Source organism: Castanea sativa, chromosome 12 (genome assembly GCF_040712315.1).
Source record: "Castanea sativa cultivar Marrone di Chiusa Pesio chromosome 12, ASM4071231v1".
Taxonomy (NCBI): Eukaryota; Viridiplantae; Streptophyta; class Magnoliopsida; order Fagales; family Fagaceae; genus Castanea; species Castanea sativa.
In genome coordinates this window covers 42,662,673-42,682,053 of record NC_134024.1, presented here as the reverse complement: position 1 = coordinate 42,682,053, position 19,381 = coordinate 42,662,673, and the positions used below count along the sequence as shown (strand labels likewise).

The window sequence follows — 19,381 nt, the reverse complement described above, 5'->3', positions numbered from 1 at the left end:
TATGCAAAACCACACCTAACCCTTTTTTTTCCTTTGCCATTGGCAGCACGACTTTGAAAAATGCCTTGTGCTAAAATTTACATTCAGCTGCACACCATGGAGCGTGGTGGTATTTAGACATGAAAGGTTCAAGCTTGCATTTACAATTATCAAAAGCTCTATATTAAACTTATTGTGTTAATATAAAACATATTACACAAACACGCAACCGAGAGAGAGTGAAGCTGGACATATATTACTATTGGGATTCTGTTGTCTTGTTCAGATGACCATCATTTATCCATTTTTCTTCTATAGGGATATTAGCAGAAGAGGCAGAACCATTTTCATCTTTGGTTTGCTGAATAACTCCATTCATCCTAAGTTGTTGAGAAGTTTTAACCTTCTTCTTGGGATAGATATGCACCGAAGGAGGCAAAAGAGAATCCTGTATTGCCTACAAAAGCTCAATTTCTATATAAATTAATAACTTTACCAAACATCAAAAGTAAATTCTTATAAAAGAAAAGACAAATCAGAGTGAATTGAGCAAAATTTCAATGATATTACCAAAGAAAGTGCCAAAGATGCACTTTTCCGAGAAATTATTAGGTCTACTAGGAGGATTGCTGACGTGGTCCTCCTCAACCTTCCAACCAATAAAATGTCATTATTTATATAAATGTGACATCACATGGTAATTTTTATTTTTTATTTCTTATGCTAATTAGGAATCTCACTCACACATTTGCGTAGATACATTTGCGTAGATGGCATTGTCTCATTGGTTGGAAGAACCACGTCAGCAATCCTCCTATGATCTAATAATTTCTCCACTTTTCCTAAGATCTAACAAAAGTTAACAAATTTCCTTTTCCTATGAGAGAAGTGATAAATAGTATTAATAATGGGACTATGAAAAAATATACAAGGCTCACATTAAAGATGGCATTTTTGGGCTCAATTCTTAAATTCCATTACAAACACAGAGGCATACAAAAGACAATAACAAAACAGAAAAGGAAATAGCATGCTTTGTGGACTGGCTAATTATTTTTTATTTAGTGATACTGTGATAGATAAAACCTTCATGTGCAAGACACAGAACCTAATCTGGAGAAAAAGAAAAAAGATTAAGATGACTTTATTGAGCTCTTTTCTCTTTCAATTCATTGCTAAGGATAGGCCTTACATGGAATTTAACACAACTTTCTGAGTACATCAAGTAATTGGTAAAACCTGTACCTAAATATGTGAAGTATCCTAGAGGAATATGTTTATACATTTGCCTGAATAATGTAAACAAAATTGTTCTGAATATGCAGTTGTGTGAGAGTGAGGATAAAAGTGTAAAACCAGTCCTGGTTTGTCAATTCTTCAGAGCTCTGTTTTTCAGTGTTTAACGCTGTATCTAACCACAAAAGTGACTCATTTATAGATACTCCCAACTACTGTAGTAGTCATAAAACATTGACCTAGGTTCTCTACTTTATAAACCAGTTCTAGTTATAATTTCCCTAAATTTCTTGACCCATGTACATGGCTTACAAGGATTCCTTGAGTTAAGCTGACTTGCACTTCTCCCTTTGATCAACCTGGGTCTTGAACTATTCATTCAATCAGTTCAAATTATGTACATATTCTTGACAAACAGGAACTTAAAATTCCTCAGCATGACCGCATCAAACATGTTGGGGACACTCTTGCATGCATGTTTTTTTTTGATAAGTAATCAGAAAGCTTTTATAAATTAAAGAAAGAAAGTCATACAAGAAGTTCATGATGATGAACAACAAGAGAAAAGCTACTAGGGAACTAAGCTAAGAGTTTTCCTTTGATTTTAGATATGTTTTTAAAGATTTTGATAGTTGTTATTTATAACTTAAAATAAAAATATGCCTATAAATAAATAAAATAGGACAAAGTTTGGCTCCAACCACCAATAGGAAGATAACATTTGCCCTTGACATGTGCAATGCACATGTTATCTTCCTATTGGTGGTGATGCATGCATGCTAAGAGTTTTAGGATTTTATTCTCTTTTTATATTGCATTTAATGTAATAGGTTACAAGTTATGTCCTTTCCTTATTGGGTTAGAAATTTATTTCCTTTCCTTCTATGATGTAATTTGGGGTGCATTTAAAGGCCCCAAAATGCAGTATTGTAAGCAGTCGATTGTGAATTTAAAAAATTGGGGTGGAGGTTTACTTCCAGTGCTTGGTGCTAATTCCAAGCAAACCTAGGAGCTGACTATTGGGTTTCTATCATGCTTGCTGCTAATTCCAAGCAACCCTAGGTGCCGATACAAAGGTTTTATCTATTTTTATGTTTTATTCACTTGATGTTGACTTCAAGCAAAACCCTAAGTCCTATCCATTTGTTTTTTTTTTTCTTTTCTTTCCAAATAAAATCCCCATGTAGAGCCTATCATGTTGAATCACCATGTCCATGCTTCTCAGCTTGTCAACAATTCCTAAGTTATAGTAGGTTTACAAATCTTGCATATGGTTATTGTAGGGTCTTGAAGTGGCTTTGAAATCCATGCAGATAAAACTTTTTTTTTTTTTTGAAAGGTTAAAAAAAAAAAATCAAGTTTCCTAATGAAATGTTTTTCCTGCATGGATTGAAATTTTTGAGTTGGAAGTGTTACAACTTACAACTGCAGTATAGGTAGACAAAGTGATGATGCATCTATAACATGGTTAGATATGAAGCATCCTCTTTGGAAGCCTAAGGCAAAGTCAAGCAATATACTTGGTAGTTAATTAGGTCAGTAATAATTATATTTGTAGGTCTGGACTTTTATTTAACCTATATGTGAGTTATGTAGTTTATGGGTTCTATGTGTAGGCTTTAGTCCAATTCATTTAGGAGCTTGTTTACTAGTCAAAAGGGAATTCTAGTCTTATCATGAGAGTTAAGATCTAGAGACTATAGAAGTGTACTTCTGTACTCAAATAATTCAGAGTTGATTAGTAGAAAATTTGAGCATATTGGTTTTTGGAAGGCTTGTGTGCCTAGAATGCTTATTGATCTGCTTTGTTTTCTTTTGTGGATACTATTCATGGGAACGTTCACAGCATTTTTCACAGGACTGTTCACAATCCTTGAGCAACAAGTGTTATTTTCTTCTTTGCAACCCAAAATAGAACCTTTTGCCTTCCACTACCAAACCCTGAAATCTCTCATATTTTACCTACCATATAGCTACCTAATTTCTAACTTTTCAAAACCCAGCTCTTTCTTCTGAAATTCTAAACCCTAAATCCACAAATTCTCCAAATCCTAAGCCCACAAGTATGTAGACAGATTTCCCTAAATCTATTCTTCCTCAACAAGTGTCAAGATGGTGTCAGCACTCTGCACATCCAAATTCTTCTGTTGCAACGTAGCTCACATGCATATGATGTAGATGAACACAACTAACCTAGAAGTTACAGTCTCTTCATATATAACCAACCTACCATTACTTAATAATTTTTAGCTAATCAGGACCAAAAGTGATTTATAATTAGGATTAGTTACACAGATCTTGACACAACCAGATGTGGACCATTTACAACAAATGTATGAATGAAAAGAAACTAATATCCATGCTATAGGGGAAAACTGGTTGACATAGAGAGAAAAAGAATGAAAGAGGCATACCAACCACCCTTTGTCGCCTCTGACCCCACCTCTGATTGCGTAGGCCTCTTTGAAACCATTCTTGAACAATAACTCAGCCACTTTCATGGAATTGCCATCAAAACTACCTTACAAAAAGAGAAACTACTGATGAAATTAAGAATGTTTTGGTGCAAACAAGGGAAGTTAAAATCAGAAAGCCTGGAGCTTGATGTAATCTTTACACCATAGACATATGCTTTGCAGAGCATTTATTTATCAAGAAAGAAAACTGAAATACTTAGACAGACAACAATTTTTACAGCTAACTAGTGGTCAACCAACTACAACATTCTTTTCACAAGTCATGAAAACAGCATAAATTTCAATAGGAAGTATTCAATTGACAGTTAAATTAGCTACAGAACAACAATAATACCAATAAAGAAAGGAAAAGAAACAGTTGTACTGAACTGAATTCATCTTTAACCTCTACAACAATACTTAGAACAAACAAATTTGGGAATGATATTCAAGTTTATAACAAATTCAGTTGAGTTAAGGGAAACAGAAAATAAGCCAAATGAGCAATCTATGACAAGTTATTTCTCTACTCTTTATAAATTGCAAGCTTTTTAAGAAGAATGGTGCATTTTCATCTTTTAGAATTGAACAACTGAGCCACATGAGAGAAGGGGGGGGGGGGGGGGGGGGGCATTTTTTACCAACTCCAAAGCCCATTTTTTGTACTCTATTTCAATGTTTAACTTTCTATACTGTAGGGAAAAAATAGCGAATTAATAATGACAACATGCAACAGAATTATTTCCTTTTCTTAGTGTAAATTTAATGCACACTTCAAATATACTAAGCAACTACAACAATAACCAAGACAACAAACAAACAAAAAAAAGTGAAGAAGTTGAAATAATATAACAAAACTGGCCCAAACCGATAGTCTTAATCTTTTGGGTTCACCAGTGTATCTATATGTTATATTAAGGCCTCAATTGGTTGTTATCTTCCCAAAAAATCCAAACATCTTGTTTCTCAAAGGGTACGAGTTACTTTGAATATAAAATTTTGACACTTACTTGTCCAGAACACAGACCACAGTACTTGACAAATCCCCAAAACTTTGCAAGACCTTCTTCACAAACCCATCTTCATCTCCCTCAGAATACTGAACTTGGACCACACCCTTGTTCAGTATCTTCAAATTTGGAGACCTCAAATACTTCACAGTCTTATTGTCCCTAATATCCAAGAGCTGAACATTGGGGTCGTCCCTGAGTTTCCTAAATGCATCAATGGCAGAAATGAACCTGTATTTTCTTAAGAAAAACTCGTCAGTTAGAGGTATGACAATCAGCCAAATAAAAGTACACCCAGCAACAAAAAATGGGTTCCTGTTAAAAAAATCATCAATCGCAAGTAACACTGACTCCAGGTTAATTTTGTCAGAGACAACAGGTTCAGAAGCAAAGCAAGGAAGAGGAGTGAGGAGGTTGATTAGAGTGAGAGAGAGTTGGGTTTTTGTTAGATTTTGAAACAGGGGAGCCAAATGAGAGGTTTGGAGAAGCAGAGGATGGTTTTGGAGAGGGGTTTTGTTGGTGGGGAAATGGGGTTTATGAGAAGCTAAAAAATGGCAAGTGGAAATGGGCTTAGAGCTACATGGTTTCTGGGTTTTGAGTGGACAAGATGAGACGACCATGGAAAGAGACTCCATGAGGAACATTTGGACAGAGAGAGAGAGGATAAAGGCAAGGTTGGCAGTATATCAGTTTATGCGATTGGCTTCTCTCGTTTTCCGTTGGGTCTTCTCTTTTTTTTTCTTTTTTTTTTTTTCTTTTTTTTTCTCTTATTTTATTTTTATTTTTTTCTTCTTTGGTCCAAGAAGAAAGAAACTTTTTCAACTTGCTATTTGTCCTTAGAACTTACATATTCCTTCATTTTAAAAATACACTAATACTAGAGGATTTAAAATTTTAAATCCACAAACTTTTGACCTGAAGAAAATAAATATTCCCAAGAATGAACGTAAAAATAGATTTCTTTTTCAGAAATTGAGAGAAGCGTGGTAAATATAAATTTAAGTAAACATCCTATAGACTGTTACTTTTATTTAAAAGATGCCTTGCTACTCCAAAATTTTCTAACGAGAAATTGTTTTGGTATTCCTACTAAAGAAAAGGTGAATATAAAATAAAAGAGCAATGATAATCATCTTAAGGGTCCGAAATTCTATTTCGCCATTGTTCTTCACATGCAATTTCTAGTCACAAATAAAAGAGCTGATACAGAAAGTGGAAAAGCCAATCCCACTAGCCTAAAAAGACCTAAATTGAATTATATGGAGTAAATTTTTTATGCACCTAAAAGTTCATCTGTACAAGGAAGATGTACCATTAATTTCCTGTACAACAGATGTATACATCATTCCACTAGCTGAGGCCTGTTTTCACCATTATTCTGCACATTACATTTCTTTTGAAAGCAATCAACAAAATCTACCATGCATGCCTTGTAAGTCTCCATTCCTGGAATGCGCTTAGCAAGCTCCATGCCAATATTCATCCATTTCTTGGCCATTTCAATCTGCCCCAATCGCACTGGCAGTGCTGCCCGATTCCATGCTGTCATGGCAAGCCATTTTCCCTCTTCGGTAGGATACTCTCCTTCCTTCAACCCCACCATTATTTGGTAAGCTTGTTTGTACATGCCATACACAGCATCATCATCTGTATCACCCTTATGAATACTTGCTACTGCAATAAGCTTCCGCAGAATAAGAGCCACATTTTCGAAATCTGGAGATGGAGAAGAAAGAAGTGATGAGAGGCACTCATTTAAAGCAAAGGTAGCTACTTCATGATTGGACTGTGGAGCCTGTGAGGCAGTAAGGCCTATCTGAAGGAGATGCTTGGAATTGCAAGCTTTTGAACTGGCAAAACTTTTCACCAGGAGTTGCTGCGATGCTAAATCATTTAGCCTTCCTTTTATATCATAGGCACTGAAGGTGTATATGAAGAAGAGATCAGGTTCAAGTGTGGTAATTTGATCATCATTTAGTCGAGTCCCAGTTGAGATTGACTTCAGTATCTGCTTCCATGAAAGAATGCCATTAAGAGGGAGTTAGGGAATATTAGAGCATAAATTGTAGGCCTGTATCATTCCCAGTGGATTATGATGGATACAATTTATCATTAATATTATATATCAACACTGAGAGCAAGATTTTGAGGCATCAAGTGCTTTATCAGTCAAACAAATAACTAATAATCCATACCTTCCCTGCTTTATCTAGCAGTTTTACAGCTTCATTCACTTCACTTTCTGACAATGCAGCCTTCCTTTGTTTCTCTGAAGCTATCATGGAAGATACGGTCAGTATTAACGATTTGCAAACCATAACATTGTTTTCTTCCGCTTGCCCATCAACCGGAACACAGTATATTTCTGAAGCTAATCTAAAAAATTCAGCACATAGTTCGTAGTTACCCTCCTTTCCAGTTCTTGTCCCTAAATTCCATGAAGTTACAGCAAACCAATTCCATTCCCGTCTTCCAATCTCCCCTTTTCCAAAGAAGAGATCTGAACCAAGTTCAGATGCTCAATTATGAGCACGTTTTATAAATTTCACAACTTCCAGTTCATTGCCAGGCTGCTGAGTAAGGATTGTAACCAAGGTACGTAGCACTACAATTTCTGTTGTAGGCATTGATTTTCCTGGGGTATAGAAGTTTAGTAGATTCGATAGAGCAGCCACAGCAACAGGAAGAGCACGGCAAGCAACAGCTTCATGAGCTGAGAGGGAGACAAAGTCTGTTGTAAAATCGAGGCAGGTTGTCATTGCTTGGATTTGACTAATAGCGCAATCATGGTCGTTCCTTTGCAGGTAAATCTTGAACTACATTAAACAAAATATCAAGTTTGCACATATGTTATTAGATAATCTTGGGGAGATCAGGGAAGCGTGCGTTTGTTATCAAGCTTAGCACTGAAGCTAACAGTGGCAGTGTTTTGCTGGTCCAACATATGACAGCAACTTGTCTGTGCTTGTATCAACACATGCAAGTGTGTGTGTGTGTGTGTGTGTGTGTGTGTGAGAGAGAGAGAGAGAGAGAACCTTAAGGAAAGCACAGGCTATGTTGGGCTCCAGCTACAGACATAGAAAAGCATTAAAAGTTAAAATATTAGTCACATTTATACGGTTCTAAACGTTTCAAGATCTTAACTATCTTGGGAGGCCAGAATCCCAACTTATAGTTATTATTTAAAATACCTTTTCAGCCTCATTGATATACTCTAGAGCTCGATCAAGCTGAGATAGACCAAGGTGACAGAGGCACAAAACTCTAAAGCCCTTAGCTCGGAGAATTTTACTCTCGATATCATATGGAATATAAAGCATTGATTTTTCAAACATCTCTGCACTTGTCCCATAATCTTTTGATCGAAAGAAGTCAGCAGCGCTGTAACAAAGACAGAAAACGGTTGAAATAAATGCACTTGGATTGAAGGAGTGCTTTCAATTAATCTCATATTTTCTTATGAGGCAGAGGGCATCACTGTGTTGTTTCAAATGCAACATGTGATAAATTACCATGGGTCCAACACATGAGAATTCTAACATTTTAAGTGGGAGGTAAGAGTGGAAGATACGGTCAGTATTTGAATCTTTCAACATTATTGGAAACATGTTTATGTGGTTCAGCAGGAAGTTGAGTATGCTGAAGAGAGTGGAGAAGAATCAACAGAATTGCTGGTTTCAGAGGTCAACTATCTGAGTCCATCTTCTCAAGAACTATTTAGTTTTGTAAATCAGTTTAAAGTTGTATTGGAAAGCTGTGATTAGAATATTCTTCCTTGTCACAGGTTGGTGTCAATGCTAGTGTTCTTTTACTTCCCTGGCCTGGTTATAGTTTTTCGCTGGGGTATGATATGCCCTTATGCTTTTGTACTGATTTTCTCTGTGTAATACAAATTCACTTATATATATATATATATATATAATTAATAAGAAAACCTTCATTCACTGAGCTGTTCAGAGAGAAGAAATGAGCAGCAACAATCCCTAATATCCTACGCCAGAAGATACATTATTAAATTACCTAGCAATGACCTAATGAAGATCCAAACAGATTAAATCTATCTACCAAAGTTTGGAAGTGTTCTCAAACATATAGAACACTACCCATATGATGCATGCAATGGTCAAAGCTGACAGACATATAGAACAGTACCCCAGGAATTCATTTTATTTTAGGAGACTCCTTTGAAGGGCTAGTGATCATCTGATCCTGGTTCAAACTTACTCAGGAATAGAAAAAGAGTTGCAGAGGGAACAAATAGGAACAAAAGGACTAAGATATTCTAAGTTCCAAGTATTTTGGCTCATTTAGATGTCAAACACAACAATCAGAATGAAAAATGCTTTGATATGGCCTTTCATTTCTTAAATCAGAGCCCTTGTAGAATCAATCCAAGTAACAATGTTATACTTTGTACTAACATTTTGTAGCAAACCATTATGAATCAACTTCTATAGTCGAAAGTAGTTCCCTATGTTATCAGTAATTAGGAACTTGATTGAGGGGTAGACGTTTTTTCCATGCGGCAAAGGAGACAAGGAATCAGAAGAAGCCAATAAAATCCCAACATAAAGTTTGATCCTCCATGGAGGGATTAGTACTGATTTTGATAAACCAGTCCCACATTCAAAATTTCAAATATAGATGGATTTTGTTATGAGAATCCAAATGCTAATAATAAATTACTAAATACAGCTTTAACTTATAGCTGTGATGAAATCAATATGGAATTGAAATTGACAATTTAATCATCATGAAACATAAAAGATTTGGAGTTCAGTTCAGTGATTACCAATTCCAAAGCACAGCGTGCATTGCCATCCTCTCCTTAGCTACCGCCTCGCCTGCAAATAGCGCCACAACTCTGTCATCGGAGACCAGCTCTGCCACCACTTTAGCCCTCACTTTAGACCCCTCACTCTCAACACCATCCCCAACCACCCTGTGAGCCACTCTCACCGCCGCCCCGGCGCTTACATGGCACCTCCCCATTAGCCCCAAGAACAGCCCCTTGGCTGTCTCTGCCCCGGCTGACCCTCCCGCCGCATCAAAATAGGCTTCCACCGCAGACAACCAAACCCCCTCCGGAATTCCAGTATTTACCACCATGCCCCTGAGCTCCTTCTCTGCTTCACCGAACCTTCTTAACCCTAACCAGGCCTTCACCGCCATTACTGGCAGACTCGGATGCTGTTTTTTCTCGTCTTCACTCTGTCTCAGAACCCTAACGCACTTGATCACGCTCTCGTACTCTTCTTTCTGTAAATGGACGGCTGAGATGAACCGCAGCGTTTTCCATCTCAATTCTCTCAGATTTCCGTCTCCGACTTTCTCGCACAGATCCAATGCTTCCTTCATCAATTTGAGAGCTTCGGAGAGAGATTCAGACTCATTCTTCTTCGATAGAAGAGATTTTCCGAAGGCTAAGTACTGGTTAGCGAGCGAACCGTAGTGATCGGAGCAGAGAAGCAAGGTCTTAGACCGGCTAAGCAAAGCGACGGCGAGGTTTCGGTCGGAGAGTTCCCAGGCGGTACGAGATCTGGCGAGATTGACATCGAGGAGAAGTTTCGTTGCATCGTCGGCGGAGATTGCGGCGGCGGCGTTGGAGTTAGAGAGAAGATCGGTGGCTTTCTCGAAGCAAGAGGAAGCGAGGTCGAAGCGGCGAAGGTCATGCCAGATGAGGCCGGTCTTGTAGTAGAAGGAAGCGGACTTGATGGACGGAGAAGGAACGCCGGAGGCGTTTCCGGCGAGGGAGAGGATATCGGCAGCGATGTGGCGGAGCTTGGCGAGGTCGAGAGACAAAGCAGCAGCAGAAGGAGAAGAAGAGGAGCGGAGTTTGGAGTTGAGGTTGGAGAAGTCGACGCAGGAGTTCCAGAGACGGTAACTGAGTTTCCATAGATGGAGGTTGAACTCGGAGGAGAAGGGACCGAGTTGACTCAGGTGAGTGAGGGATTGACGAAGATTGGAGGAGATGGTGTTGGTGTTAGTGTTAGTGTTGTTGAGAGTCGAAGAGAAATGCTCCAATTGTTTGATTGAAGATTCGATTTGAGACAGAAGGAGTTGGGAATCTTGTTGGTGTTGAGTTGAAGGTGATGGTGATGATGATATCTCTGCTATTCTCATTTTTTGCCTTTGGCGCCAATTCACACACTTCGCCTTTGTCTTTTTCAAAAATTTGAATGAATGCGTCCTATAAATAAATATATATTTAGGCCGAAATACCTAGTTAGTGTTTTACCCCCAAATCTTATCACAATTTTGTATAATATTTTGAAGTAAAATATTTTCAAATATGTTTTGTGTAATATGTTAAAAAATTATAGCTTAAGGGTATGTTTGGCATGGGCTAAAAAAGACAATTAATTTTACTATTTAACTTATTGTTGTTACTATTCAATTTACTTTTGCTACTATTTATAAGTCCTATTATACTTTTTTGTACTATTCATAAATACTATTTTACTATTTCAACTAGTTTTTTACTTTATCTATGGTACTTTTATTGTTTTTTCTAGAACATCGTGACTTGTGGTCTTTCTATAATGAGATAAATACTAGGTGAAGGTGAAGCTAAAATTTAGTTGGCTTTAACGAGTTTAGTAACCTCATGTTTATGGTAGTAATTAGTAAATAACTATATGAGTTAATTTAATTGTTTAATCCAAATATTAATGATGCATTTTTTGAATGTTTTCGTTTAAGTTTGTAATAGTAAAAAGAAGCACATATAAATGATATCATTTACTAACTAAAAATGTACAAAATGACATGATTGGTTAGTTTCACATCAACAATATAATAAACAAATTCCTAATGATTTTTAGTAATATTGTAGTTAGTATAGATTTTACTCCATAAAAGTCTTGATATCCAAAAGCTGTAGTATATAATAGTATTGATTCTTGCTAAATGCTATACTGTAGTTAGTACAAATCTATATGATATCTAAAAGTTATATCACAATATTGGTCCCATTCGATCAACTTCAGTCTATTTCAATCCACTCAATCCATTTTGGTTCCATTCGGTCCTATTTGGTTCATTTCAATCCATTTCAGTCCATTTTAATTTATGTCAATCCATTCGGTCCTCTAAGCCTAATCTATCTCATGTGGTTAAGCTCTCCAAGCTCTTGCTGCTAACAGACTTCTCTGAATCTTGTCTTCTCTATCTTTTCGGATCTCGCAATCTAGCCCAATTGCATTAGCCAATGAATGGCACCTTCCAATACTTCCAAACAACACCAAAAACACACTTGACACTCAGAATGAGTGTAGTAAGTGTTTGAGCTAACAATTGCTCAAAGATTTAGAGATGGAGATGTAGGAATTGAGAAAAACCACAAGAAAATGTGTAGTGATTGTGGATATAACAATCTTTAACTCTCAAGTGTATTTACTAGGGTTTTCTCTTTGAAAAGCCCTCCTTACAATTCGTGAGTAATGAGGGGATATATAGTGTGTTTAAAATTTTTGAGAAAGCAACACAATTTTTTGCCAAATAGAAACTTTCGCTGGTTGGCTCTTCTGGCGAAACATTCGCGAAATTGACAGTCTAGCAAAATTCTTCGTCTTTCAATCATGTGCTCTACATGTGACCTTTTCGCGGGTTGTTTCTCGCGAGCTAGTCGTGAAATCCACTGATTCATCATTTGAAACTTGATTCTTCACTGATCTCTCACACTCATCCCTTACAAGTAAATCCACATACAAATAGGAAAAATGATTGAAGAAATTACAATCAAATTTGACATAAAATTAAAACCAACATAATATAATTGGAAATTACAACTTTACGTATTTTGTTCTCAAAAATGAAACTAAGTACTCAGTCATTAGCATAAATTATTAATATTCCGTAAGAACCTTTTCTTTTGACAAAATTTAATTTGATTTGGAACAGAGTAATCAATGCACTCTTTGGTTGTTAAGGAGACCAATGAAGAGGGGACTTTTTCTTTTAGTTTGATGTTATTCTAATTCATAGCTAGCTAAAGTGAACTCAGAAAGCTAAATTTTATTGCTAGGCTCATATCACATCGTGGTTTTTGTTTTCACAAAGGGCCTAGAAAATAAATTCCATTTTAGAAATTTCTCTACCCATATTTTCTCAGTAGCCATCCAAGTTTTTAAGGTACATATACTGTACATACATTATATAATATAATATGACAAACAATAAAGTTCACATTGAGTTGAGTCACCAATAAGAGCAAAGACGAGAAACTTTTTCGATACAAACGAAAAAGATGATGATAAGAAAGTGAGTACCTTCAATCTTCAGAAGGGGTTTCTTCCATGACTACGATGACCAGTTGACCACCACCATTTGCATTCCTTCTTTTGTGTGTATTTTTTTTTTTTTTACTCTGGTTCAATTAATGTTTGTTTAAGCATTAATTGTTGGGTCTCAAATAATATTATCACATATATTATCAATTTAAAATAGTAATCAGTTAATCACACACCAGAATACAAATATTTACATGAAAAATATTTCCTTCTTGAAAGAAAAAACTATGGAACAAATTCCGAATCAATTCATTATTATTTAATTTAAATGCTTCAGCCTATGTCTCAGGACTAAAGAAAATCACATTCTTTTATTTATTCTCACACACACTAATCACTTATCTCAAATGCAGCAATACACGCACTAATTATTTATCTCAAACATGTAACAATACATTGCTCTCTCCTCTCTATTTTCCTCTCCAGCACAACTCTTTCTTTATCTTCTTTTTCTAGCACAGTAATTTTAAAATGAAAGAAGAATGATAAAGTGGGCTGGCAAAAGACGCAACTTTTTTATAAAGGGATCATTTCCGATCTGTCTCTCTTTATTAGTCTCCAGCACTCTGGTTCTGCTTTGCATGCTGGAGAGTGGGAAGAGAGGGAGAGAGAGAGAGAGAGAGATATGGAGGAGATTAAACATTTTGATTATGAGCATCGATTATCACTAAGGAACCTGATTGCTTGCATTGCACTGCATGCTTGTTCAACTGGAATGGTGATCAGACCTTGTACATTTGTAGCGAAGGATGTAGTTACGCCCTGCACCAATCATGTGCAATGCTTTCAGCTTCACAAGAGCTGCAAGGCCTCTTTCACCACCACATACACTTACCATACATCGATAGCTACGTGACCATATCAATTAATCCTATGTGTGATACTTGTATAGAAGAATATTGTGATTTTACAAATTTCGAGGCTTATTTTCCGCTGTGACGAGTGCAATTTCCAACTTGATATGGACTGCGTTTAATGAGTCAGGTTAAATTAAGTGAAGAAGGAGAAGTTCATACACATCCTAACCACCAACATCCATTGGAGACTACTTCTTGAATCGAGATACAGCCTATGGTTGCATCCCATGTCTCTTCTTTATCCATAAATCATGTTTTGAGAGGAAGTTGCCACTAGAGATCCAACACTTCTATCAACCCCATCTTCTATCCATCTGCACTAATGAATCAGATCAAGGTATTACTTGCAAAGCTTGTTGTGAACATCTCAGCAAGCCTCCTAAGTTTTGGTACTATAGCTGTAAACAGTGCTGTTGTGTGATGGACATTGATTGCGCTCTATCACCCACCACCACTAGCAATGAAGAACAGATTCACCACTTCCTCCAGGACATCCATTGATACTTGGTAAGAACAAGCAGCTGCTAGATGATGAAGAAGAAGTAAATAATTGTTGTATTTGTGGGAAAGGATGTAGTATAGGTCCTACTTATGTTTGTGGAAGAGCTTCATCAGAATACTATTAAGGACATTTACTTTCACAAATCATGCCTTGAGTTGCCGCAACAGATCTTCCATCCCTTCCATCCATATCACCCTCTCACCCTGCTCAAGCACAGTAATATTAGTGAGTCCTATTCATATTTTGATAAATTAGTCATGAATAATGAAAGCTTTTGCAATGCCTGTCGCAAGTTAATCCTTCCTTTCACATGTGGACAACAAAATAGTCAAAGCATCGCCTACATTTGTGAGAATTACAAATGTGATTTCCTCTTGCACGCTGAATGCAGCACTTTAATGTTGCCTGCCATAACATACGAAGGTCATGGTCACCTTCTACAATTCAGGGACCACAATATAGAGAAAAATAAACTTGATTGCAATGTTTGCCGATACAATATTTGTGAATCATATTCCTTCACTTGTCTCTATTGTGATCTTAATCTCCATCTTACCTGTGGTCCACTACCATATACTATCAAAATTAAATGTCATCTACATCCCCTCGTCCTTACAAATTCTCCACTTCAAGAGGGAGAGGAAGACAAGGCATACAAATTGTTTTGATGCTTGTGAGGAAGAAAGAGACCCACTGTTACCCATCTATCACTGTGCAGAATGTCATTATGTTGCTGAACTTAAAAGCGTAATCTCTCGGGTAACCTAATATATATAGAATCTTATTATTATTTTTGAAGATCCAAAATTTAAAAGCATAATCTACTAGCTACTAGTGAAGTTCTTTTTTATTTCAGAATTGAAATCACCCTGAGACTTGAGTTGCATTCTAAATTATTATCCCTTTACTCTTTATGACTAACAAAAAATAATAATTATAATTATAATAAGTTATGACTTATGACAGGGAAAAAATTCCGGATAGCATGTTAAAACATAAATCGTAGTAATGTTAAGTTTTGCAACCATATCAATGATAACTATTGCACAGCATTGGATAAACACGACTCGTTAATGTGTGTTTGTAAAATATGGTGGAAACCAATGACTTACAGAAAATATGGCATAGTGTAGAATGTGTCATCAAGGCAGAACTTCAAAAACTACTTAATTTCAAAGTTACACATGGCTTATTGAATGTAGGTTCAAACCTAAAAGAGATTTATTTGCAAGCCATTTCTTTAAAATCTTATTCAACTATCTAATTAATAAAAGCCAAAAACTCATTAATAATGGCTCTGTTATTATTTTTACTAGTCATAGATCCACAGAAAGCACAGGAAATTTCAACCAATTTGCGAAGTTAAGATATGGCCAAATAAAAGGGTCATGAAGTTAAATGATTTTTTTTATAACAAAATATATGAAAATTTTCTCCTTATATAATCCGTAATCTGTTAATCCAGAGACTTCTATTATGCAACAGCATATACTATGTGTACATGTATCTTTTATTAAAATTATCTTGAGAACAGAAGAGAACTAAAATCTCTGCTAATCAATATGATATATTTAAATAAGGCTTAAAACATAGGTACAAAGCAACAATCAATAGAACATTTGAAATCCTTGGTTTGGGGGGAGGGGGTGTTTCAATAGTTTTGCATTCTTCCTCAGTTGAACATTATACTATTGGTTTGTACTTGACTCAATCTCTAGTTGGTTCCTAGGTAACATCATTGCTGAAGGGAGAGTATGGAGACGTAGAATTGAGGAGTACTCTTGAACATTCTGGAAAGTTGATTTGTAAAAACACAGCAAAGAATATGCTGCCAAAAAAAAAAAAAAGAACCAAGTCAAGAAAGCTTTGACTTTATTTGATATTTTGGAATCTTGGAGTAAAGATGATATTGAGCAATTGAATAGTTATTTGGGGGCTCAAGAAAGGAAACAGGTTATTGATAAAGAGGATGGCCATGATGAAGAAGACAGTGTCCATGAAGCTTTCCTACTATTTGACAAGGCTTATACACGATTTGTGAAGATTCTTGATCGTGGTGTAAAGATACCTGAACCATTTAATAGTGTACATGAGATTATCGAGGTTAGCTCTAAGTGGGCTCCTAAAGAAGAGGTTGCCAGTGTTGTAGACATGGTTCCTTTGAGGTTGGCCCCTATCCTTAAGCAGTTGCTTTCCAAGCACGGGGATATATATCAGTGTCACATCTATGTTAAGGCCAATGGTGAAAATGTATTTATTTTACATGTTATGTGTGTATATAGCATGATAAACACCATGGTTGTGGATATAACAAAAGATTTGCTTCTCAATTGGTGGACAAGCTTGAAGATCTTACAATTCGAAAAATTTTAAATCCAATTTACTTTTGACCATTTGAAGAGACTTGCGCTTGCTTACCACGGTCTTCATGTTAAAAAGAAAGCAGACAATGCTCTTGATGAACTTGGTAAAAATTTTCAAGCACTTAAACGCAAGTGTATAGTAGCTGCAAAATCCAGCTTAATTGAGGAATGCTTGAGAGAGACTTCAATATTAAAGCATGGAAAGTAGGTACCTTTTTGCTTTATAGGTGAGGTTTTTGGCGCTAAGGGAAGGAGATAGGAGATGTTTTAACTAGTGATCACTGTTTCATGAGATGTGGTTCACAATTGATTGTGCAACATTTGGGTTAGGGGAATGAAATACTAGATTACTAAATACGCCTTGTATTAGTCTACCTTATGTGTCGTGATTTTTTGTAAAGGAAACGTGACTGTCAAAATATATCAAATCATTGCTTATCCTTATGCTATTTTAGATCCAAACAAGTCTTTGGTCAATAAACCCATGCACACATCTTTACTGAGGCATTTTGGTTCCTTGTTCTTTCCATTCTTAGAATATTCTGTTGCCAACATATAAACTATCGTTGTAGTTTATCAACCCAAGTTATATTGTACAAACCTATCCAAAAACAAAGGGAGAAGAAGAAAATTTATACTTCACATAACATTACTCTCATGTTTGTGATACAGATTTTTTTTTTTTTTTAAATCAAGCTTCCTTTGGCCAAAATTGTGTTTCATTTCAGGGGAAAACATTCTGGACCTCTAGCTATATATGAACTTAAGTCATATTCATCTGAATCTATTGACTGATATTGAGAAAGAAAAATCAAAGGTAACATCAAGCCCCATTATAATAACTAGAAGTCATAAGGTTTCTGGTAACGAAGTTGGGCAGCTGGTAGAGTCATTGCCCAATTTGTGGTCTCACATTGAAAATCTAGATGCACATCATGTTCATTGTCCTCTTAGCCACTCGCTGGACTCAAGATCCGAGTCCTTGTCATCAAAGATGCGGAGCAAGGATGATTCAAGCTATATAAGTTCAAACCAAGATCAACAATTGGCGGGGGAACAACCAACTAATGAGAACGCCCAGATTTCAGGGGAGCCTACAAATATTCCTGCCCTGCAATTGGTAAGAAAGCTTGGATATGCTTTTGCATGACATTTACATTTTGAGAAATTGAATCACTTTTTTGGGGTAATTTGGACATAGCAATGAAATGAAATCATTTGTTTTTTCCCCTTTTAAAAATGTAAATGAAATTAGTCCATATTATCACTCATAGTGTGTTCAAAGTGACATTATGTTATCAAAAAAAATGATATTATCACCATTTTGTGATATAATTGGATCCACTAAAATAATTCTAGATTTTATTAATAAATAAATAAGCACTAAAATTTACAAGAAACAAAAAGAAGATAAAAGATAAAAGAAAAAAACAGAAAACAGAAGACATAGAAACCATATTTTTGGAATGCACCAGCAAAACTTCATCAGAATACTTTTTAGAAACCGTTCTCATTAGTTTCCCATTAGGTGCCATATTCGCCAGCCGTTGAAGCATTTCAGCACAGAAGATGACTTCTCCTTTCGAATGAGATTGATTGGTGTTAAGAAATCTCCTCTTGGAACCATGGCTTTTCTTTAGCACGCACATTGCAGCATAAATGGCAGAGACAGCGAGTGTCGATGGAGAGTAATTGATAGTAGCATGGTAATCGTTAAGGGCCACTTCACCAAAAAACAATGCCATATTCTTGAATTCTCAATCAAAATACCCACAAGAATCCAAAATTTCAACCAAAAAGGAATGGATGGTTGGAACTAATAACTAATTACTACCGATCCCATCCTCCATTAAAGTAAGAGCAGAAGGAAACCGTCTCTCCTCAAACTTAGAGGCGATGACTAATGCAACAATAGCCACCATTTTCAAGTCATGTTCAGACAACACAAGCTCAAAGGAGAGGAAACGATCGAAAATATTGACGGCGAGAAAGAGAGTCGGCTGCGTAAGATGGAGAAAAAAATGGAGGGACGTCAACCAATCGACCATAGAGTCTCTTAGGTACTCAGTAACATGAGGTTGGAAACTCAAGAAGTTAGTGTTGAGTTGATTCTGCTTCTCGATGTGTTTGTAAAAGGAGTACATATTTTGACGTTGTTCTTGTTCTAGTGCTACGTTGTTGTGAGTATGATGGTGCACCTTCTTCTTCTTCTTGAAACAGCCCAGGAGATTAGCAAAATAGTCATGGGTTAAGCGTAAATCTGCTCTGTAATCTCAAGCAGATTTAATAAAATAATAATAATAATGTAAATTTATTCAATGCAATGTAAACTTATAAATACCCAACAATTGTTTCCTTTTGGTATTCGGAATTCCTAATGAAACTCGTTCACCGACTCAACTATCAACAATCCCAGAAAGAGACGACGTCGTTTTTTATTATTATTTAACGTAATAAGGTTTTTATTTTGGATATTTGTATGAGTTGGGCTCAATCATGGGCTTAGTTAAATATGGGCCCAATTTGAAGAGAACTGGGCCCAAGGGATTTAGTTTTAAGTTTGAGAGAGTTTCAGTCGAACCTGGGTTATTGAGAGACACGGTTTGGATATAATTGACCTAACCCAACTCTTTTTTATGGGAGGTGGGCCAGGGTGAGCATTTGGAGGGTTTGGTTTCGGATTTGAT

General features: G+C 36.2%; 2 protein-coding genes across 2 annotated transcripts; both read right to left on the bottom strand.

Moving 5' to 3' along the window:
- On the bottom strand, positions 1-5,431 carry LOC142618293 (rhodanese-like domain-containing protein 4A, chloroplastic). Its single transcript, XM_075791202.1, has 3 exons — positions 4,682-5,431; positions 3,630-3,732; positions 1-436 (listed from the first exon to the last, which is right to left on the bottom strand). The coding sequence occupies exons 1-3, from the start codon at positions 5,323-5,325 to the stop codon at positions 239-241; spliced, it is 945 nt and encodes a 314-aa protein (XP_075647317.1). The 5' UTR covers positions 5,326-5,431; the 3' UTR covers positions 1-238.
- Positions 5,432-5,820: 389 nt separating this feature from the next.
- On the bottom strand, positions 5,821-10,832 carry LOC142619119 (TPR repeat-containing protein ZIP4). Its single transcript, XM_075792187.1, has 5 exons — positions 9,474-10,832; positions 7,873-8,062; positions 7,717-7,749; positions 6,877-7,497; positions 5,821-6,689 (listed from the first exon to the last, which is right to left on the bottom strand). The coding sequence occupies exons 1-4, from the start codon at positions 10,802-10,804 to the stop codon at positions 7,201-7,203; spliced, it is 1,851 nt and encodes a 616-aa protein (XP_075648302.1). The 5' UTR covers positions 10,805-10,832; the 3' UTR covers positions 5,821-6,689; positions 6,877-7,200.
- Positions 10,833-19,381: the final 8,549 nt, after the last annotated feature.